Consider the following 22,805-nt stretch of genomic DNA (forward strand, 5'->3'; position numbering starts at 1 on the left):
TTTTGAATTTCTGGGACAAAAATTACACCATGCCCATAACCCTAGTCCTTCATAGTGCACACATCAGAAGACTGCATAGCTGTACCCCCATCAACCAAGCACGGCCTTGCAGTTATAGTTCTTAACAAAATTGTGATTCCTCTAAAAAGTGTGGACAAAATAAATAATTTCACCAAATTTTGTATTTATTATTTTTTTTTAAATATCATTTTTCCCATGGTTTACTTTTCCTGTCTAAAGTTGATGGAGTTGGGTTCTCATTAGTGGGTTCAACATTCAGTTCCTCAATGCCAGGAATTTTGCAGCCACTTTCCAGTAAACTGATTAACTCCAAAAAACTGGATGGGTAATTTATTGATGACTTTTTCTCACTGTACTTGGTCTCCATTTCTGTGTCACAATTTACATGGACGTCAGAATTCATTTCACCAGCTTTCTCACAGCTATCTCCCTTTAGTACATTACCAACAATGTCTATAGCACCAGCTTTCTCACAGCTACCTCTGTTTAGTACATTACCATCAATGTCTATAGCACCAGCTTTCTCACAGCTACCTCTTTTTAGTACATTACTGCCATTATCCATAACACTACATTTGCATGCATTTTCTTTCTGTCCCTGTTTTATATTATCTGTACCACAAAATGTTGCTTTCTCTTCCAGATGACCCATAAGCTGGTCATCTGACCTGTCTTTAGGATTTACATAATCCGATTTCATTCTTCTTGGTGTATGGTCAATGGCTGGAACACTACTTTGAATGGAGTTGTCTCCCCTGTCACTCCCAGCTTCATGGCCAAACTCACCTGTGGAAGTTTCCATACCACTACCAGTGGTACAATCATCTGTCAAGAATTAATGTTATAAAAAGGACAAAATAATAAAGAGAAGTGTCATTGAAATGGTAAAAATTTACTACATATTTCAGGATTGAATACAGAAACACATTTCATTATACTTTTTGTTACAGTCACACTTTTTAAACCTTTTTTTAGGCACACTGAGTTCTGTCAAGCTTTAACTCTTCATGAGATCAATTTCTCATATAAATTTATATTAACATGGCCTCTATGAAGCTAATATGTATGTATGTATGTATGTATGTATGTGTGTGTATGTATTTATGTGTGTGTATGTATGTATGTATCTATCTATGTGTGTGTGTGTGTGTGTATGTATGTATGTATGTATGTATGTATGTTCAACAGCACATCTGCACAATCCTAGCTATACAGGGCAGAATACGTTTAAGTAAAGGCATACAAAAAACCACAGAAGCAGAAAGTGGTAATATTCTTTAAATATAAAGTCAAATTATGACACAAACTGCATAGTGTTTATATGTCCATGACCCTCTCAGTTGGAACATCATCACAGGGCACATCTCCGGACAGAAAGTTTGACTCCATTAATCAGCTCTTATGACATATAGGAAGGCATATCTACCCTATTCTACCACAAAGGCGAACACTGAACATCAGTAATTGTAAAAACTATCTGTCTATCAGGTCAAAATGTGAGATGTTAATCAATGGACAGTCCGAATATGACCAATATCTGTAATGATTTAGTGATGATTCATTGACAGAATTTTGCCAGCAGAGGCAAGTTTTTCATAATCATAAGTATTAAAAAAGTACAATAGCTGTAATTTTAAATAAAGTGTCAGTAGTAAGGTATAATATTAGAATGCAAATCATTTACTTAATTCCCTGAAGTGTTTTAATTGAGATAGACCATGTCAACTGAATATACTAAGTCATGTGTGATAAAAATTAGATTCGTACCTTTATTACCCTTCAATTGATGTCTGACTATCCATCTCTCGTATTCCTCTTTGTCCACTTTTTCTATTGTTCTTAAATATGGAACGAAAAGCATGCAGGTAGAAAGAGTGCAGTATGAGTGTCCATAATTTAATTCAAACTACCTACCTACCTATATATGTATCTACCTATCTACATCCCTATTTTCTACCTATATACCAATCTATCTTGGTAGCTCATTTGGTATAGCATTGGACTTATAATCAACAAAGTATGCGGGTTCAATATCTGGCAAGGTCAGCTGCCTTGGTGTCATTAGGAAAGGTATTTAGCTCCCATTTGCTCAGCATGATATAGCCAATAATTTGCTAAAAGGACTGCTAAAACCAACAATAGCTTTCAAATCTATTCTTCTCGCTATCTATCCCTTATACCTATCTAATCTGGGAATCATGGGTATTAATTTTTATTTTTTTATAATCATAAATAAAAATTTATACTTTTTCATCAGTACCTACATTCATGAGCTGGGTAAACTGGTAAAGCATTATATTATTTCCAAAGAGGGATGGTTGTTCACTATGTCATTAACCTTGCTTCTATCAATTACCAAGTGCAAAAAATAATTTCTACCCTACAAATAATAATGAATTCACTGTACAGTCAAACCTAGAAGTTCATTTCTTGGGTAAATACTTGAGGTAAATCAGCATTCCTGTATTTCTGAAACCATGTCTAATGACAAGCTTTTCTGGTCAAAATGTACATACCAGATCTTTATTAAAAATCCATCTATGTTTGAGATGAAATTGTTAACAGGCATTTAGTCATTTGAATACTCCTTTTCATATGATGGCCTTAACGGTTAAAGCGTCCACCTCAGATACAGGTTCGAAGCCTGGCCCAATCATACCAAAGATTGTACTAACAGCTGCCTCGCTTGTCACTCAGCATTAAGAGGTTACTGTTAGGACTGGTTGACCTGGTGTCAGGATAATGTGACTTGATGGGACATGATGCTCTTCCTTCCAGAAAGATTTGAATGGGTAAACAAGGTCACTTGGGTTACACTAGCTAATCAAATATTAGGTGAGCTTGGCCTTGTTAGAAAAGACATGATCACTATTCATATCATGTGATGTTTACTTAAATTACAGTACATATCAACCTTGGAACTTTATGAATGGCTCTATGCACAATCTACATGACTCATCTTACAGCACAAACTCATTCATGAGGAATAGTAGTATTTAAAATGGTATTAACTAAATAACCTTTACAAACTGTAATCATGAACAATAATACCCATAATATAGATATACATAACACTCCAACATGGGGTTTATGGTACATAGGTTGCATTTATGTCCCAAAGGATTGCAAAATCCATATTTCAACCAAACTGCACAAAAAGATATGCTGAAACTGTCAGCATTCCATCTAATGCACAAAACATAAAATTTGACACATCTATCAACGACAATCTGATAGATGGACACATACCAACACAAGAAGATGTAAAAATAGATACATCAGTCAGTAATTATCAGATAGATGAACATGTACAAACAAAACTGAAAGGGAATTAACAAATGATGGAAATCTGCCCTCAGTCAACAACATCAAAGTGGGAGGATTTTCACAATACAGACAGACAGAACAAAAACAAACAGTTCAAAAATAGCCAAAAGACAGAACAAAGGCTAGATTAAACTACAGATTGGAAAAGCAGGTTTTTGAGGAAGATGTAGTGAATACCAAAGAGACAGACCCTCAAACAGAGAATGAAGCCAGTGAGGAATAAAAGAGACAACCAACAAGGGAAACAAAAATAGCACAAATTTCACTAGGGTGAGAAGGACGCAACACTGGTGACTTAAGCATCCAAACCAACAAAACAATAACACATCAATACACAATTTCGACAGAATAGCCAACAAAGGCAAAGATAAATAGGATGGTCAACCAGCAAAGATCACATCTGAAAGCAAAGAGAAAAGAAATAACTAATGCCTTGACCGCAGAAAAAACAACCAAAGCAAACTGCACTGAAGAAACAACACAGAGCAATCAAAATCACAATAGAGTACAGATCAAAACTAAGTAAACAGGAAAACCAAAAACCAAAAAATGAACAAAAGCAAACTAAAAAAAACTAAAATAAATGCAGAAATGAACTGAATCATGAAAAAGGTATAAGCAACACAACAACAGAAATAAAAATATCAACAACAACAATAATAATAATAATAATAATAATAATAATAATAATAATGCAAATATAAATAAAACAATTATACATAGTTTTGGCCAAAACTACCAACCTTTAAAGGCACCATGAAAGGCATAATCCTTTGCATCATATCACTAAATATAAATGGACTAAATAACAAACAACTAAATAAACTATATGAGATAACCCCCCAAAAACATAATATAACTACAGAAGACAACTCACTGGAAAAAATGTATCAATTAAACAAAGGAGAAATTAAACACAATAGTTCTATGCAGCAACAGTAAAAATGATTAAACCACAAGAACTGCAATAATAATAAAGAATGGTCTCTTTAAACAATGATAGGAAAATGTACCAGTAGTAATAAATGACTTCTTTCAAGGGAGACTATTACACATAGAAATAAGTGAATGGCATGTAATAAATGTATATCTACCATTCACATACAGTAAGAAAAAAGTAGAATTTATTACAAACTTAACAGAATATGTACCTGTAAAAAATCTCTCAATGGAAAATGGTAATATGAAGGGATTTTAACTGGGTTGAAAAACACAGACATGACTACGGGCCTCACAGGTAAAGACATTTTACTTACAGAACAAGTTACCTTTTATTGGCACTGTGGCAATATTAAAAAATTATTGTTTTGGAGAAAAAAATTGTGCACAGGTAAAAATACTATATAAAATTCCTTTGAACAAGTCACTATGGCTTTCTTGTATATATGAAACAGATGAACAAATATCAATCCCTGGCATGAAACACAAAAATCACCAAAAGCGGTAAGGAAATCAGCCATAATGTGTAATGTCTAAACAGGGGATCTGCAAGTCAGTTTTTCTAAAAATAAAATTTAGACCTGGAGATGAAACAAATAGAAACCTGGTAATAGGAATACAAACAAGCATGACCCATCAAAAAGAAATATGAACCCTAATCAAAAATACATAAACAGATTTTTCTTAATCAATATTCCTTTTTGATTTTTTAAAAAAATACTGCAGTGACAAAACAGGGGTGGGGATGGCAACATAGATGTCAATTCCTTTTCAATTTTTGGTTCAAAGTTTATTATACCATGAGGTCTCATAGATGTCATCAAATAAAATCAATGTCTGGGATGACTCTTTTTATATGTTGGCCTTTCTGCATGGTATGTCAAGTTTTCTTGGCTTACTCTTCATCACTTGTCATAGGTAGACTATAGTAGGTTAGGGATAGATCCCTGTTGATTCTGAGTCTAAAAGGTATAAGGTCAAAGTAACTTCAGTCAGCTTTTATAAATATTTGATAAGTACACTTTAATCAAATTTCTTGCACCCAATATTTATCAATTTAATTGGTACATTAGACTTAAATAAAGTCAGTACCCAATTGACTCTGCATTCAGTAATATCAAATGCCCAGGTCAATGGATGTGAAATGTCAAAATTAGGTTAACTTTACATTTGTAGCAGCTACAATCAATCATAGGGATCTTATAATTATTGTCAAGACCTGTTGGTATGCACTATATCAAAAAAAGTTTTAAATCATAAATGCACAAATCAGTTCAATGCCTGGGTCATGCAACCATTACTAGATATGAGACAGTCATTTGTGCATCAAAAATTGGTCTATGGAATTTACAACTCCTATACTAATTTTAAAAAATTCAGTAGGCTTCATTCCAACATAGTGAGGTACTGCCATCCAGGCAAGGACCCAAATGACTGGTCATCTATCACTTTACATGTGTGTGTTGTGTGTGTGTGTGTGTGTGTGTGTGTGTGTGTGTGTGTGTGTGTGTATGTGTGAGAGAGAGAGAGAGAGAAAGCTACTGTAATAGGAATGCACCTCACCTGGAGTAAAAGAAAAGTTTAGCTCTTAACAGCTCTTGCTCATATCTGGCAGGCTCAATTTTGTCTCTGATTTTTATCCAACCAGATATAAATCCTGGATTTGCATCAAAATTATATTCATGGAAGTTCTTGTATGTCTCTTCCTCACATGCATGGATATCTCTACCAGAAGATGGATGTTCTGCCATTGTGTTTCTGAAATTAGAAAAACTGAAAAATAAAAACTGCAATAAAAAATTACGTAGTTTTTTTAATGTTTTTTTATCAAGCAAACTTGTGAAACTTTCCTGATTTGATGCAGAAAGTTTTCATGACATGTTAATAATTCACCAAGGTAACATTTTCTGTCTACATATGTGCATCTGACTATATTAAACTTTGCACAGATTTTGATTCATCCATCGAAGAAGCAAGATATAAAATTGTCAACTTAAGTATAAGGTTTTTGAACTTTTAGAAGTAGTCTGGGCCAGTATGTGACACTTGGATTGGAAATTCTAGACAGATGGCAGATATACTTCCTGTTCCCTTCGAATATACATATATATTTCAAGTGGTCATCGGGCAGTAAGATCATAAGTAAAGGTCATTAGGGGTAAACTGACCTATTGCCAAAGCAGAGACAACCATGCCTACTCATTCACAATATACATAATAGTATGTCTGGGTCTTTTATCTTGATATTACTCCATATGAATTACTATTAACTTTGCAGTGTATACTGAAAATTTCATCAACATTGGAAAAATGTGGAAATAATAACAACTGAAATTACATATGATGCATGGTAGGGGGTGGTGGGTATTTGACCTGAATGTATAGTATGCCTGTCAATCACAGGCCTCAAACATATACCAGCATGAGTACTGATCAGCAGTCCAAGCATTTGTTATGATTTGACTGATATATGGCAATGCATTAATTTGCCCTCAGTGCTTACCTAGGTGACAGGATGAAGTTAGCTGTAACATTGTCTTGTAAGAAAAAGTTTGTATTCTCTACCTTTTCAATTTTTAGTGAAGAAAATAATCATCAATTTTTTTTCTTCCATTAGGATATGCTGTTTTGTAAATTTATGATATTGACAAAAATAAAAAAAGTGCAATCACCTCTTTTTTGCTAATTGTAACTCAATTTTTAAAAAAATTAGCAATGCATTTTTCAGTGTACTGTCAGTATGTGTCTGTATGTATATTTTATAATTTTGTCTAGCTTCATCTTACATACCAATTTTGTAACTAGGTTTTTAAAAAGCTAGGGTTGCAAATTAAAAATTCATCTTTTACCTCTCATTTTTTTAAAAATTCCTTTTTAAATTTCCAAATAAATTATGCTACAAATGAGCACTCACATCTTTTCCCAAGAAAGTAATATTTTTATTTCTTGTGATGAAATGCAAAGTATGCAAGAAAGCGCAAGCAGACTAATCCTTGATAATGTTGAAAAGAGCAACAAAAAATATTAGGTGAACAAAAGTTTCTTAGACTGGCTTAAAATTTCCAACAATTTGACTCCATTATATCTCAAGGAAATATATTATGTTAAAAAAGAAGGCAAAACTAACAGTTTAAGATCAATTTCAGTAAACCATCCTTCCTTTCCAAAAGCAAATATTGAAATAAAGAACTCTTTAAGAAAAGTTTATTTTGGATCAATTATCTGAAACAGTTTCCTGAAAGTAATAACAATATAAATGTATTTAACTATAATCTAATTCAAATGGATGAAAAGCAGAACCTGTTTAATTTGACACATGCATTAAAGATTCAAATTTCAAAGATCCACTTCATTATTTTTGTACTGTGTATACCCAGTTGCAACATGTTCTTATAGAATTTTCTGTTTGTGTCCATATGTAAATTTAGCATAATATTAGCATTATTTACTTTCGTTTTTTTTATATAAGCTATTGTATTGTCTATTGTCTTTTGATTGTTTGTATTATTGGGTTTTGGTGAGTGGGTTCACCAGAAAGATTAAAAAGTTGCATTTGCATGCAACTATCTACTATATGCACATAAAAGATGGCCACAAAGAGGATAAGTTTCAAGCAACTAATTGTGTCGCTCTCTTTAAATAAAGTCGTTATCATTATCATTATTATTATTATTATTATTATTGTGTATGATGAAGCTGGAATGGAGTTTTCAGTTCCCATGTATGTTAGTTATAATCATAGCTACAGTGATTTGTCTAGTGATTTGTCTTGGTAACAGGCACAGGGAGAGAGACAGACAGACAGAGACACAGAGAGAGAGTGAGAGAGAAAATGGCTTTTCTATCAGTGGACCATGAATAATTAAATGATGAAATCGTGGGATACTTGCACAAGTAGAACACATACAAAACTTCTGCACAAGTTACTATATAATTTACAGAGCTGCAAACTGATTATGCGACTGTAGAACGGATGTTTACATATTCTACTTCCTGCTTATTGGAACCAATCATATTGCAAACATCGGAGATATTGACCAATCTATACCTAGGTTACGAAACAGTTAAGAAAAACACGTGCACGCGCACCTGACAAGGTTGGTGCAAGGAGTAATGTCTACATTATCATGCATGATTTTGTCATCCTAAAGTTCGTGAACAGATTCGTTTAATTGGACACTTTTGAAAATGTTCAACGTAAGTCAGAGCCCAAAAACTTGTTACCTGCTATATGACGTAGAGCTTAATGGATAAATTCCACGGTGGACTTGAGTTAGTCAACCTACTCTCCCCCGCCCCCGTCAATTATCAGGGTCGACGACGTATACATTGTAGGACTTGACTGTGGGATATTCACTTTAAAGTTCCAAAACAGGAATACGGCCTAATTCAGCAAAGCATTGCTAATTAACCGAGTGCAAGTGAAGTGACCAAGAGCACGGTTTTGGCAACGTGAGGTTTAAATGATCAGTTGGCACATTTATGTTTATAAAGTTAAGAGGAAAAGAAATTACCATTTCAGTATCTTTCTATGCTCATATGTTTTGGTCTTGTTATTAAGATTTTATTTATGTGGATTAGTTTTCAACATCTGTTTTAAGTTATCTTGATTGTTTTGTTTTGCTCTCAAGTAATGATGGCACATTATTCAAGCATTCGTACACCCTCCAATTTGTTTGTACCACCTACCCATTTTAAAAAAGAAAAGCATCAAGCATATAAAACGTGCACAAAGCTTAGAAATTGAATAATTTGATTTATAATTTCTAACCTGATTGCTGCCAAGGGGTCCCTAACACTGTTGATTGATTGATGTCTGAAAGCAAACTGAAGCTCCTGTTGTAAAGTGAGGAGGTAGACTGCTCACTGTTTATTTCTGGTTTCTAGATTAGTCTGTATCAGTAAAACCTGTGTTGTCTGTGTCCAGTATTTCCAATGTTTAGTTTTAAATTATTCTAAAGTAAGTAGTACAAATAAAAAGGAGGTACCCCTTGTATTATATGTTTTCAAAGAAATTTAACTTCAAAATTTATGGAATTATTGAAAGTATCAAAGAGGGAGAACCACATCATCTCTGTTGCTTGAAAACAGACTCGCCCATGCAAATATGATGACATTGTTACTAAAGAAACACCTATTGTATTATAAATGCCAACACACTGAGACAATCAGGTTAGAACTTGAATGAAATGACTAATTTTGTGTATTTTTTTTTTACATCATTGAAAATTCTATTGTTTTCAAAATTGGTAGGAAATTACAAGCAAACAGGATGATCTGCAAATACTATAACATGATGCAACACTTTGCATGTATCAATTCCTTGAGCATTTATTCTAAGAGTACTTAATGTGAAAATAATTGATAGATACAGATACAGGAAAGACATAAAAAGAGCATTCACACAATTGCCAGAATATACTTTGTACACCTTTTTTTTACATTCATTATTTTTCTGATGTGTCTAATAATCTTTCCAAATTTGTTGGGCAAAACTATTGAAAAGAATAAAATTCAGAGCATGGACAACACCTGTTTGAAAGGAAATATGTGCACAATTTTGATGCATCACTATTGTATTAGCTGGATGAATCATGGGTATTATACAGGTATTTTATAATTATCAGGTTGTAATATGTATTTAATTAATACTTGCAGGTAATTAAGTAGAAAAAATAACTAGCTTTATCTTGAAATGTAAAATCTTTTTTATGTTAAAATTTGTAAAATGTGATTTGTGAAACTGAATTGAAATCGTATTTTTCATTATTTGAAAAATATAGTTTTAATAAAGTAATAAGAACATAGCAGAAAATGTATGATGACATACATGATACAAGATAGAAAGACAGTCTGTCAACTGTTCAATGTCAATAAATTTTTCATCCTAAGTTTCATTTAGCCAAATAATATATATGCTACACATTGAATTTTGGGAAAAACAAAGAATAATCAAATACATTTTGAGATTTTGCTTTTATAGGATATAAATGTCAAATATTGTCATAAATTGAGAAAATAATTTCACAAGGAAAAATATGGTTGGTCGTCAGCACTGCCTAATCACACCAGAAAAATTATTGTTCTGATTGTTGTACTCTGAATGAATAAATAAGTAATTAAACAATAAAAGTCAGTGTTTATTCCACAAATGGGTAAAGGTGGGGCCCAGTAGCCTCAACCAGGTTAAAAAAGTTGGGTCATGAGTAGGAAATATCCTGACCTGTTTCTGGTACATTCAGGAAATTCAAACATATTTTCACAGGTACTTTCATGGTTGATTGTTAACTTCATCAAAAAATATTCACTTTTTCAGTACTATATACTCTGAATCAGTTATTGCTGAGTCAGACTGTGATTTTCTACAGGTTCCTTGTTAGAATAATCACTGCTTTTGTTGCCTAAGTGCTTAGAGTGTCCACCTTGGATGTGGGAGGTTGTGGGTTCAAACCACGGTTAAGTCATACCAAAGATTCATTTAAAAATTGGTACTAGCAGCTGGCGTGCAGCATTAAGAAGTTAGTGTCAGGACTGTTTGGCCTGGTGTCAGGATAATGTGTTGTTGTTGTTGTAGGGTTTAACGCCATTTTTCAGCACACGATAGGCTATACATGTTCGGCCAGTATTAATGGTGGAGGAAGAACTCAGGAAGACCCCGGAAAGAAACACCGACCCATGGGAAGCTACCAGCAAGCTTTCTCACATACCCACATTAGCTGAATCTGAGACTCGAACCCACGCAGACAGAGGTGAGATGGCAGTGATCCATAACGAAGAGCGCTTTAGACCACTCGGCCATTCGGGGGCCCCCAGGATAATGTGACTGGGTGGGACATGATGCTACATGTCTGTAGCATGATACCCTAGTACTTAGACATTACTATAAACTCTCATACTGCAGACATCATAGTAATATGACTAAAATTGTTAAAGCTACATTAAATATCCAATAAACAAAAACACAGAAAAATAAAATAACCTTGTTCTGAATTTTGAACACCTATAATATATACTTTCCTGTAAGTTCAACTGTAAACTGCACATACCCAGATCTGCTGGTGCATAATGCATTAAGAGTGATCAGTACAATAAACAACATAGACCTTGATTTGCAATCACTTTATGCTATGGCGGGTCAGGATCTATGTTGTTTTTGCAGTTGGACTTATAATCAAGTATATATATATGTATATATAGTAGTTTAGCAGATGTGGAATTGGTAGTGTTTGTGATTTAGATTTTTAATATAGCTTTAACAATATTTCAGTCATATTGCTATAATGTCTGCAGTGTGACATTTTATAGTGATATCTAGCACTGGAACATCATGCCGCAGACATGTGCCTAGTGAGGCATCTGCTAGTTCCATTTTTATAAGTCTTTGGTATGACTCGGCCGGGGTTCGAACCCATGACCTTCTGCATCTGAGGCAGGCACTCTAACTACTAGGCCAATGGAGCAGTTGCAGAAAACTGTTATAGGCTAACTCTGCAAAGAATCATTTGTACTCAGCAGTGACTTAGTAATTGCATATTTTGCTGGAAAAGTGAATTTTTGTTGCAAAAATTAATAAATCCATGATTCAGTCACATGTGATAATTATCAACACCCCTTATCATGAGACTTCAGTACTATGATTTGAATTCCTCATGCTTGAATAACCATATTTTGGACATTTGAGTTTGCGTGTTTTTTTATCCATGTATGCTACTTTGCACATAATGGCAGCAGTGTTTTTGCTCACGAGTTCATCTTCTCTTAAATGTTCTATTGACTATGTGCTCTTGATTGGTGCCTAAGGTAATCCAAATCAGTAAGACATTTATACCGCCAATGAAATTGATAGAATGGCACTGAGCACATACTAATCTGTTAGCTTGGGTAGAATTCTGTTGAGTCAGTCTAAAGTCAACTGTAAAAATCTTTTATCATTTTATTATATGGGTACTTTTTTATGCATCTTCACGTGCCATATTGGTAACTTTCTTGCACCAAATATGAAATATAAGAGTCAGTGGAACAAGGACACAGCCTAAAATTAATCCTGTACATGTTTCTTTAATTAGGATTCTAAAATGCTTAAACTGTCAGACACTCAATCTTTTAAATGTCTCCAGTAGTTATATAAAAAATAGTTCCTAGTTTTCACCAATAAATAATGCATTCAAAATAAATCTGTACTACAAATACAAATGTGTTTAGACAGTTCAATAAATTTGTCTCTGTATTACAGTTAGAAATGTATTTAGACAGTGCAATAAATAAATCTGTTTCTGTATTCAAATTACAAAATTGTTAAGATATTACAAGAAACTTTTTTTCTATATTGAAGTTACAAATATGTTTTCAATAAATATGTCTCTGTATTCAAGTAACACATGTTCAGATATACAATAAATCTGCCTCTATTCAGGTTTCAAAAATGTTCAAACAGTACAATAAATCTGTCTGTTCAAGTTACACAAATGTCCAGACAGTACAATAAATTTGTCTCTGTTCAAGTTACACAAATATTTAAACAGTACAATAAATCAAAATCTGATTTGAAGTTCATGATTGTTTCATTGGAAGAGGCATTGGAATTTTATTGACTGGTGCCAAACTTGAAAATGGCTGAAACTGCAAATGGACAGAACCTCTCAGGCCCAACCTGAAAGAGCCGAAACCTCTGATAACCACTGAAGACCACATGAAATAAACTTTTTATTTTCTTAACTCACTTGATCACTTAAGAACAATACAGGTGAAAATATGAAATTAATTTAAATATTGTAAACAAAGGTGGAGATGAAAATATATTGCTTGCAACAGTTAATTATCTGATTCCAAGTTCTCTTTTTTCTTTAGAGTTTACCATATAATCAATCAAAGTCAAAATACATAATTATCATATTTGAGAGTGAGTTCCACTTTTCATAGAAAACAAAAATTAATACTCAAGCAGTTTTGATATCTATGTTGTTTCAATCGGAATAATTATCTGTATTGCGAATTCAACTTGTCAATGTTGTTGACTTTTAACATGATTGATCCTTTGAAATATAGATCTGTCAAATTCTTTAATTGTTTTATTCACTCAGATACAATGTACTCAATTTGTCTTGATAGACAAATGTTTTCTCAGATATTGCAATCACTCCTTCTATGGCAGTGTACTGATTTTTGTTTGTAGTTCTATTACTGTGATGTGATAAAAATGTCTTATCTGAAGTAAAAGTATAAGAGCAATTTATGGTTGTAGGTTTATTTGTATATTTTCCATACAAAAAAAAAATGTCAGCAGGAACGTATCAGTTAAGGTTACTAATATCACCACAGTAGCAGTATGTCAGAAAATCTTAAGTTTAACTAGAACTTTTGTTGTTATTGTTGTGGGGTTTAATGCCATTTTTCAGCACATGATAGGCTATGCATGGCGGCCAGTATTAATGGTGGAGGAAGAACCCGGGAAAACCCCGGAAAGAACCACTGACCTTAGAGAAGCTACTGGCAATTTTTCTCACATACCCACTTTGGCTGAATCCTAGACTCGAACCCACGCAGACAGAGGTGAGATGTCAGTGATCCGTAACAGAGAGTGCTTTAGAACTTTTGTAGTCCAGTTCCAAAATTTAAAAAAAGATTTATTTTTATCAAGATTAGGCTGCAACATATAACCCCATGACCTTAGCCAACCCTTTGGAATTGATATACTATATTATGATAATTGTAATTATTCCTGGGACATGACAATTGTGCTGCATAATCAATTGTCCTATATAAATACCACTCTAGTGTAACAACTTATACAAAATTTAATTGCAAATATTCTATTTATGTAGATCCTTCCCTGGAAGCTGTATGAAGCAGACCTTGGGAGATTCTGGGTCCATTATGGCTTGATCATTCTAGGAGCAGTGATAGTCGTCATTACAGCCATTGTTCAGTGGGTAAAACCAGCTCCGTATGGAAAACATGAATCTATGGTAAATAAAACACATTCTTAGAAAAACTAGCATTCATTGTTGTTATTTTAGCTAAGTTGTATCATTTTTCAAGATATTTAAGGAATGACTATTTATATTTGTATCATTTTTCAAGATATTTTTCAAGATATTTAAGGAATGACTATTTATATATGTATACTTTTTCAAGACATTTAAGGAATGACCATTTATAGTTGTATCACTTTTCAAGACATTTAATAATGACCATTTATATATGTATCATTTTTCAAGACATTTAAGGAATGACCATTTATATTTGTATCATTTTTCAAGACATTTAAGGAATGACCATTTATATTTGTAAGTTCAGTAAAGTATGAAAAATGCTGTGCAAACTGTGGAAACAAATTACATTGATTTAATTAGTAGCATCATTTTTACTGATCAAAATTCTGCTTTTTATTCAAAGATTCCAAATTCCATTACATATGTTTAGTTATTAATGACATTGTTTACTGTACAACATACTTGATCAAGAACACTTGAACTGCAGTTTCCAATCAGACAGTCCTCATTGTTTGTCAATTTAGCTTGCAATTTTTTTTTTGAAGAGTCTTTGCAAATATCCAAAAGGTGGTGCCCGTTGATAGGCTAAATATACTAATATACTATGAACAAGTCACTGCTGAGTTAGTCTATAGCAGTTTTCTACAATTTCCTCAGCTGCTAAACTACTGTATATACTTGATTATAAGTCCAACAGCAAACAATATAAATCCTTTTGGAACCCTTGTTTCTCAGCATGCAGTAATGTCTTTTTTTAATATGTAAGTAAGATGCATGTTGGTTTGAAATTTGAAAGACCATTAATGGATGTAAAACTCGTCAATTCAGTTTATTCTAATATATTCAGGTATGTAAGTGTTATGTGCAATTTTACATTTAAAAAATGTACTGAGTAATGCTTTAAGGACTCTTTACAAGAAAAGGAAATTATATGAAATTTTACTGTGAATATTATTTCTGGAATGGATCAGTTTTATCATCAGTTTTCATTGTTTTGCAAATATAAAGATATTTATGTTGGTACTTTTATTCATGGGTTGTGTAAGGGTTCTTATTGTTTCCACTGATGGGTCATTGTTCATTGGGTTGATAGGTCATCATTCATTGGGTTGATGGATCATTGTTTATTGGGTTGATAGGTCATCATTCATTGCGTTGATGGATCATTGTTCATTGGGTTGATAGGTCATCTTCATTGGGTTGATGGATCATTATTCATTGGGTTGATAGGTCATCATTCATTGGGTTGATGGATCATTGTTCATTGGTTTGATAGGTCATCATTCATTGGGTTGATGGATCATTGTTCATTGGGTTGATATGTATCATTCATTGGGTTGATGGATCATTGTTCATTAGGTTGATAGGTCATCATTCATTGGGTTGATGGATCATTGTTCATTGGTTTGTTGGATCATTGTTCATTGGGTTGTTGGATCATTGTTCATTGAGTTGTTCAATCCTTGTTCATCAAGTTTTTAAGTTCATGAGTTGTAGTAACCATGAACTACTTGGAAACTGGTGGCACATGAAAAATAGTAATTTTACAATATTAAATTATTTTTCTTTAGTATGTTATATTTAATTGTGTCAAGAATATTGCAAGTCCCTAAGATGCACCTTGTACAATTTATGTTACAGAGCAGTAACTGGGGCTGTGCTATTCCACAGAGGCTGGGTCACATCCTTTCTGATGCCACACCTGGAGTTCTGCTCTTCCTCCTAGTAAGTCCAAGCTGAGCTCTGTACAGCATTATTGGTGAACCAGGTGCTAAAATAGAGTTTGATAGACAACAAGGCACCTTGGTAGATATTAAATTATGCAATAATAGTGATGTTCAGGTTAATGGATATGGTTGAACATTACTCACTTTCACTGAAATGATGAATTTTATCAGTTTGGTCTAGGAATGGCCACATTAAGTGAAATAACCAATTAATCGGTATGGTCTGGATTGGTCACTTTCCTTGAAGTGACCAGTTAATCAGTATGGTCTAGATTGGTCACTTTCCATGAAATTACCAAGTAATCAGTATGGTCTAGATTGGTCATTTTCCATAAAATGACCAATTAGTCAATATGGTCTAGATTAGTCACTTTCCATGACCAGTTAATCAGTATAGTCTAGATTGGTCACTTTCCATAAAATGACCATTTAATCAATATGGTCTGGACTGGTCACTTTCCATGAAACAACCAATGGTCTAGATCAGAGGTGGGCAAACTTTCTAATACAAGTGCTGCATAAACAAATTTACACCTTGTCACAGGCCACATAGTTCATTAAATAAAATAATTAATATTTGAAATAGCAAAAGCAAAAGGTTTTTCTAAATAACATCTAATTAATTTTCAGTTGTTAATATGTTGTTAATATTTGAAAACTTAAAAGAAGCACATTTATTTGATAAACAGAGTCAGTGCGAATGATGACTTCTTCCTAGGCTGCATGAAAACCCTTGGCGGGCTGCATGAAAGCCCTTGGCAGGCTGCGGGACATAGTTTGCCCACCCCTGGTCTAGATTGATCACTTTCCATGAAATGACCAATTAATCAGTATGGTATAGATTGGTTACTTTCCATGACCAATTAATCAATATGGTCTAGAATGGTCACTTTCAATAAAATAACCATTTAATAAATTCTGATTTCTGTAAATCGCTTTGGTTAAAATTTAGTTCTAAGCCATTTCAGACACCATACTATTACATAGATTGGCGATTTACTGCAGATAAGCAGTTTAAATGCAATCAAAGCATCATAATGCTGGCTGTTGACTGTTATCCATTCACTCATTAACTCGCACACAACATGGTCCAAAAGCATAGACCATGCTATAAACAGGGGCATGAGTTACCAAGGGACCACTAAAAATAAGAAGTTTTATTTTATTTAATTGGTTTTTTGTATTAAAGTACTGCCTCCAGGAGGTATGAGTGGCATTTTCATTATAAAATTTTTGTTGAATATCGTTATTTACAGTATACTAAGAATGTATGTAAATAAATGTATGACTTCTTATTAAAAGTTGACAATTACATAATGTAGATTTTAAAAAATCTTCAGGTCCTATCTACCATTTTTGACAATAAAAAAAGCGATATGTCAAAGTTTCAATTGCCAATTGTGATCACGATTTTCTTCAAGTTCAACAAACTGGGGCCAGTCTTCTGGTAATTTCTAGTGAAAAAAATGGGATCCATGCCTGACCCCGCATTATAAATGGATTTGCGTGTTATTGAGGAAGTGGTGTAGTAAATTTTAAACAATAACTTTAACTAATGCGTTCTTTAAAAGGACTCTGTTTTTAATGTAGAACGGTCAGATTGAAAAGGGTATAGTTTTTGTTCTTTTAGTACTAGTATCTACATGGATTTAAATCTGCAGGGAATGCAAGTTAAAAGTTTTCTTTTGCATGTTGGGAGTCATTTACCAAAATGGACATAGCATTTGTAAGTGATGGAAATGAATGACTGTCAGATATATACCAGTGTTGAGATATTAATGTCTACCAGTGTTATGTTATTATGTCAGACAGTGTTGTGGTATTAATGTCTGCTAGTGTTGTTGTGATTATGTAAGTCAGTGTTGTGATATTATGTCTAACTGTGTTGTGTTATGATTATGTCAACCAGTGCTGTGATATTATGTCTAACAGTGTTGTGTTATGATTATGTTAAGTCAGTGTTGTGATATTATGTCTAACATTGTTGTGTTATGATTATGTCACCCAGTGTTGTGATATTATGTCTAACAGTCTTACAGTATTGTGTCAACCAAAGCTGTGATATTAATGTCTACAGTGTTGTATTATAATTATGCTAAACAATATTTGTTTACAGTCAGCGTCTATTTGCTGTAGAAAAATTAGGTCCAGTTTTGGCAAGACAGATGCAAATTAATTTATTATTAATTGATAATTGATTGGTTAGCAGAAACTATTGATTGATCTATAGATATTATCTGATTCCGCACACTTTAACACATCTTTGACATAAACACTTTATATATTTAACAAGGCATGTGTTTTTTCTTGACTTTATGCATGTAGTGTTAAGCAGATAATTGAAAATGTGATAATACATGATTTTACAATGATTTAAAATTAGACATCATGCTAGTTTGTGTTTTGTATCTCAGACTTTTGCCAGTAGGGTTAACCATCTTACAGTCATTGTCATAGATCCATACATACATGACTAACCAAGTTAATACAGTTTAGAGTTGCACATAGCAAATAATTTAATATATCATGATTATTATAGAATCAAAGTAATCTGTTTTTCCAAAATATGTGTGGAAAGCTTACTGAATTCAGCTTATTGCAACTATATCAAAACAGCATATCCTCAAACTACTGTGCTTCTCTTTTGAATGATGTTCATGGGAGTCATAATGGTGAACTACGATAAAGTTCGAAAGCTTTATCCTGAGAGAAATTATAACAATGTTGTGTCAAAATAATTAATAAAAAAACATAAAATAAGGTATTTACTGAGGCGAAATCTCTTTGTTTCTCATTTGCAAATAACTGAACTTAAGTGAAAAATATTAATATCAATGATAAACGGGATTAATGACATTAGTTGTATTTTTAAAAGGGCTAGCATTATATTGGGGTTGTTATAGTGAGAAAATATTGAATTATAGTCTGCTCAGATACTTTGATTGTCAGAACCCCTGATGATCCAATTCACTGTAACATACCCATAATTAAACTTTATATGGAATGTTCGGTGGCCTAAGTGTCTGCCTAGGATGCAGGAGATCCCGGCCAAATCATACCAAAGACTTATAAAAATGGTACTAGTAGCTGCCTTGCTTGGCACTCAGCATTAAGAGTTTAAATTAGGACTGGTCGGCCTGGTGTCAGGATAATGTGACTGGATGGGACATCATGCTACATGTGTGCCTCTTTATTAGACATCACTATAAACTGCTACACTGCAGACATTTTAGAAATATAACTGAAAAATTGTTAAAGCTATGTTAAAAATCCAAATCACACACACACTCTACTTTATACCATAATAAAGATAGAGATATAAAAACTTGACAGGTAAAACCTTCACTTATTTCTCTTAAAAAAATCTGGATTTTAAACAATAATGGAATATTTGTTCCTGGACCAGTACTTTTTATTTTTCAGATGAAAAAACCCCAGTAAAATGTTTTGTAAATATTAAATTATATTGTTTTATTTGTGTCAGAGAAAGAGCATTCACTGATGATTCCTCTGCAAGACAGACACTGAGATACAACTAAAACTGAATGTTGACTATTTTAAATTAAAACTTAGATTATGTTCTCATGTCCATCCATGTGTCTGTCTCATATCATTTACAGACCATAACTCATTTTCTCCACAATCTACAGTTACCAGAGTTTGTGAAAGGTTGCACTTGAAGCATTAAAAACCATATCAATTTAGGGTCCAAAGGTCAAAAAGAATAAGAAGCCCAAGTGGGACTTTATCGCTTGGCTGGGTGGTTGACATGTGTCAGTCTTTGAATGTAAATTCACACATGTATTGAATCTGTGGAGGAGAAAGAAAAACCTTGATTACATAGACGCAACATTCTCCATATATAGACTATATATATAGGATTACATTCTTGGCATAGAATGGACATGTCATTTGTACCAACAGCATTCTCTCTCAGTCCCAAGGGACCAAATCCTGATTTATAACTTAGAAACTCTTAAACAACTCACCATTATAAAACATTTACTCACTGGTCATTATAAAGGGAGTTAATCTGTGCAACCAGCAGGATTATTGGGTCTTTCATTCCTCACCTGCAGCTCCACATCTGGAATTATAACATCGAAACCATTGAAATTCCAACACAAGAGAGTTATGTTTAGGGTGTTGGAAAAGAAGGTTGCAGATTTGATTCCCACCATCTGATCACCACATTAATATGTGTGGATCTCACTCATAATCAAACCTGTGTGAGATCTTGATGATACAAGCTTGCATAACAAATTTTATAAAAATGTGATCAGAAATATAGAATCTAGCTTGTTCATAAGCTCAGTCAATCAGATGCAAGATCACCTCTTTAATGTGTGGATTTTACTCGTAAATCAGACTTGTCCAAGATCTTGTTAATAAAAGCTTACATGCGAAACCTGATCAAAATATGATCAAATATAAGAGGGGAAAGGTGTCCAGTTGTCTTTACAGATAATTGTTGATATATAAATTTGCGGTTTGTGGAAAATATCTAATCCACAAAAAATGAAACAGTGTGAATAATAGTAAATTCACAGGGTCTGTTAAAACTTTTAATTTTCAGGTTTTCTTCCTTTATGGCAAAGCCAGAGGATATGCCAATTATGTCTTCCTTGCTCTTTGGTTGTGCCATTACTTACACAGGTAATTACAAATTAAACATATTTCATTGATGCAGTTGTTTGCCTCATGTTTATAGATGGCAATATATTGTAATAAATCATGTAATTAATGATTTGATGATATTTACTGGATTTTCACACATATAAGTTGAGATCAACTGCAAACTGCATAGACCCAGATCTGTCATCGCACAATGTGAGTGCATTATGTTATGGCAAATCAGAATCTTCACTGTTTGCAGTTGGACTCCACTTACAACCACGTATATACCGTATGCTGATGGTATTGTTGCCAATAGCATATATGGTTAATGTGTTCAGGGAGTCAGTATAAACAGACGTTTGTAACTTCTAAAACTGTCAGTAACATCCATTAAATACATGATTATTATCCTTATTTTAACATTCTGAAATGATTTTATTGGTTAAGTAAAACTGTCAGTACCATCTGTACATACTTGTTATCCTCATTTTAACATTCTGCAATATGATTTTAATCATGAAGTAAAACTGTCAGTAATACTTTATTCTTATCCATATTTAAACATATTAATACAATATTGTTTTAATACTGGGCACTGGTAATTGCTACAAAGGTGCATCAGATAGAGTCTTTGAACCTTGGAATATGATTTGGGTGCAAGGTATCTTTTGAAGGGTCCTCAAGAGGGCCAAAAATAGGTACCAATCAGTATGTAAATGGATTTCTGTCCCAATATAACATTTTAAAATAATGCAGACATCCCAGTTAGAGAAAGTTACTCATGAAAATTGTATTTCCTATTGATCAAAATTATTTCTTCCCATATGATGGACTTGAAAGATTTATTCCCATTTACCCAGAAAAGATATATATGCTGCCCCCATTTTATTATCCCATTACCCAAGAAAGGCATATATCCCCCTAGATTTGTTAGCCCATTACCCAAGAAAGGTATATATCCTCCTAGATTTGTTAGCCCATTATACAAGTATATATTGCCGTAGATTTATTAGCCCATTACTCAAGAAAGGTATGTATTGCCCTTGATTTGTTAGCCCATTACCTAAGAAAGCTATGTATCCCCTTAGATTTGCTAATTTGTTTAAGCATATGTACCTACAATTCTCAGTAAGATTAGGATACATGAGAGGAGATGGAAACAAATGAATAAAAAAAAGCATAATGACATGCTGCAATGATTATAAATTAATTTGCATCTTCACCTTTTTGCAGAGGTGTTCTTCACCCATTGATGATGAGATACAAAAGTTCCAAAGTTGCATTTGGGTAAGAAACTTTGAATTTGTTGAAGTACATGAAATTGATGAATATCAGTCAGTAACTATTTTTACTCCAGTGACAAATTATATTGTAGACAACCTATGAACCATGGAATATTAACATTTTGTGTAATTAATAATTCTTAGAGCTGTTTTAAAGGGAATTCAGCCAGCCAGTTTTCTGCATAAAATACTGTATTCAACAGGATACCTGCATGTGCTTTAATCAATGTGTATCACACTAATTGTGTAAAAACTTGAAGAAAAATGTCCTTTATTGATCACACATTTCTCAATCCTGGGATACCCATGGGAGGAAAGTAGCTGCTGAACACACATTTGTTTTGTCCTCAGGAATGTCTGTGACAAGGGTTAAATCCACCTGAAACGTTCTGATTTTCGTGGAACTTGCCAGTAGGCATGTCTCATCACCATTTAACTTAGTTCAGTCAGTCTCAAAATGAATTGTATTGGATATGATATTCTTCTTGGATATGATATGCTTTATTCAGCGGTAGACAATTCAGGACACGCGGTATTAATTGCATGGGGGCCCCGAGTGGCAGAGTAGTCTAAAGCACTCACCATTAAGGATCACTGCCATCTCACCTCTGTCTGCATGGGTTCAAGTCTAGGGCTCAGCCAATGTGGGTAGAAAGTTTGCCAGTAGCTTTTCATGGGTTGGTGGTTCTTGCTGGGTTTTTCCCAGGTTCTTCCTCCACCATTAATACTGGCCGCTATATATAACCTATCTTGTGCTGAAAATGGCGTTAAACCCTCAACAACAACTAACTGTATGGAAAAATGGGAACCAGTTTGGAAATGGGTGAACATAAAATAGAGTATATATGGGTTTGGGTGGCCAGGATTGATTAATAATTAAAGTTATTTTGTAGGAAAAA

At 33.4% G+C, this 22,805-nt stretch overlaps 2 protein-coding genes across 3 annotated transcripts in view; one reads left to right on the plus strand and one right to left on the minus strand.

Moving 5' to 3' along the window:
- Positions 1 to 167: 167 nt before the first annotated feature.
- On the minus strand, positions 168 to 8,260 carry LOC149807567 (uncharacterized). Its single transcript, XM_089967892.1, has 4 exons — positions 8,178 to 8,260; positions 5,851 to 6,045; positions 1,789 to 1,859; positions 168 to 846 (listed from the first exon to the last, which is right to left on the minus strand). Exons 2-4 carry the CDS (start codon positions 6,036 to 6,038, stop codon positions 206 to 208), a joined length of 900 nt encoding a protein of 299 aa, XP_089824018.1. The 5' UTR covers positions 6,039 to 6,045; positions 8,178 to 8,260; the 3' UTR covers positions 168 to 205.
- Positions 8,261 to 8,361: 101 nt separating this feature from the next.
- The window catches only part of LOC149807568 (uncharacterized), a 42,229-nt gene continuing 27,785 nt past the window's right edge, over positions 8,362 to 22,805 (plus strand). For both annotated transcript variants that reach the window (XM_089967906.1, XM_089967911.1), the window contains exons 1-5: positions 8,362 to 8,484; positions 14,109 to 14,252; positions 15,921 to 16,004; positions 20,583 to 20,662; positions 21,857 to 21,910. In XM_089967906.1, coding sequence (XP_089824032.1) covers positions 8,476 to 8,484; positions 14,109 to 14,252; positions 15,921 to 16,004; positions 20,583 to 20,662; positions 21,857 to 21,910 — 371 coding nt within the window. In that variant the 5' untranslated portion in view covers positions 8,362 to 8,475. The remainder of the gene's footprint in view (positions 8,485 to 14,108; positions 14,253 to 15,920; positions 16,005 to 20,582; positions 20,663 to 21,856; positions 21,911 to 22,805) is intronic.

This window comes from Sinohyriopsis cumingii, chromosome 1 (genome assembly GCF_028554795.1).
Source record: "Sinohyriopsis cumingii isolate HCF-2022 chromosome 1, ASM2855479v2, whole genome shotgun sequence".
Taxonomy (NCBI): Eukaryota; Metazoa; Mollusca; class Bivalvia; order Unionida; family Unionidae; genus Sinohyriopsis; species Sinohyriopsis cumingii.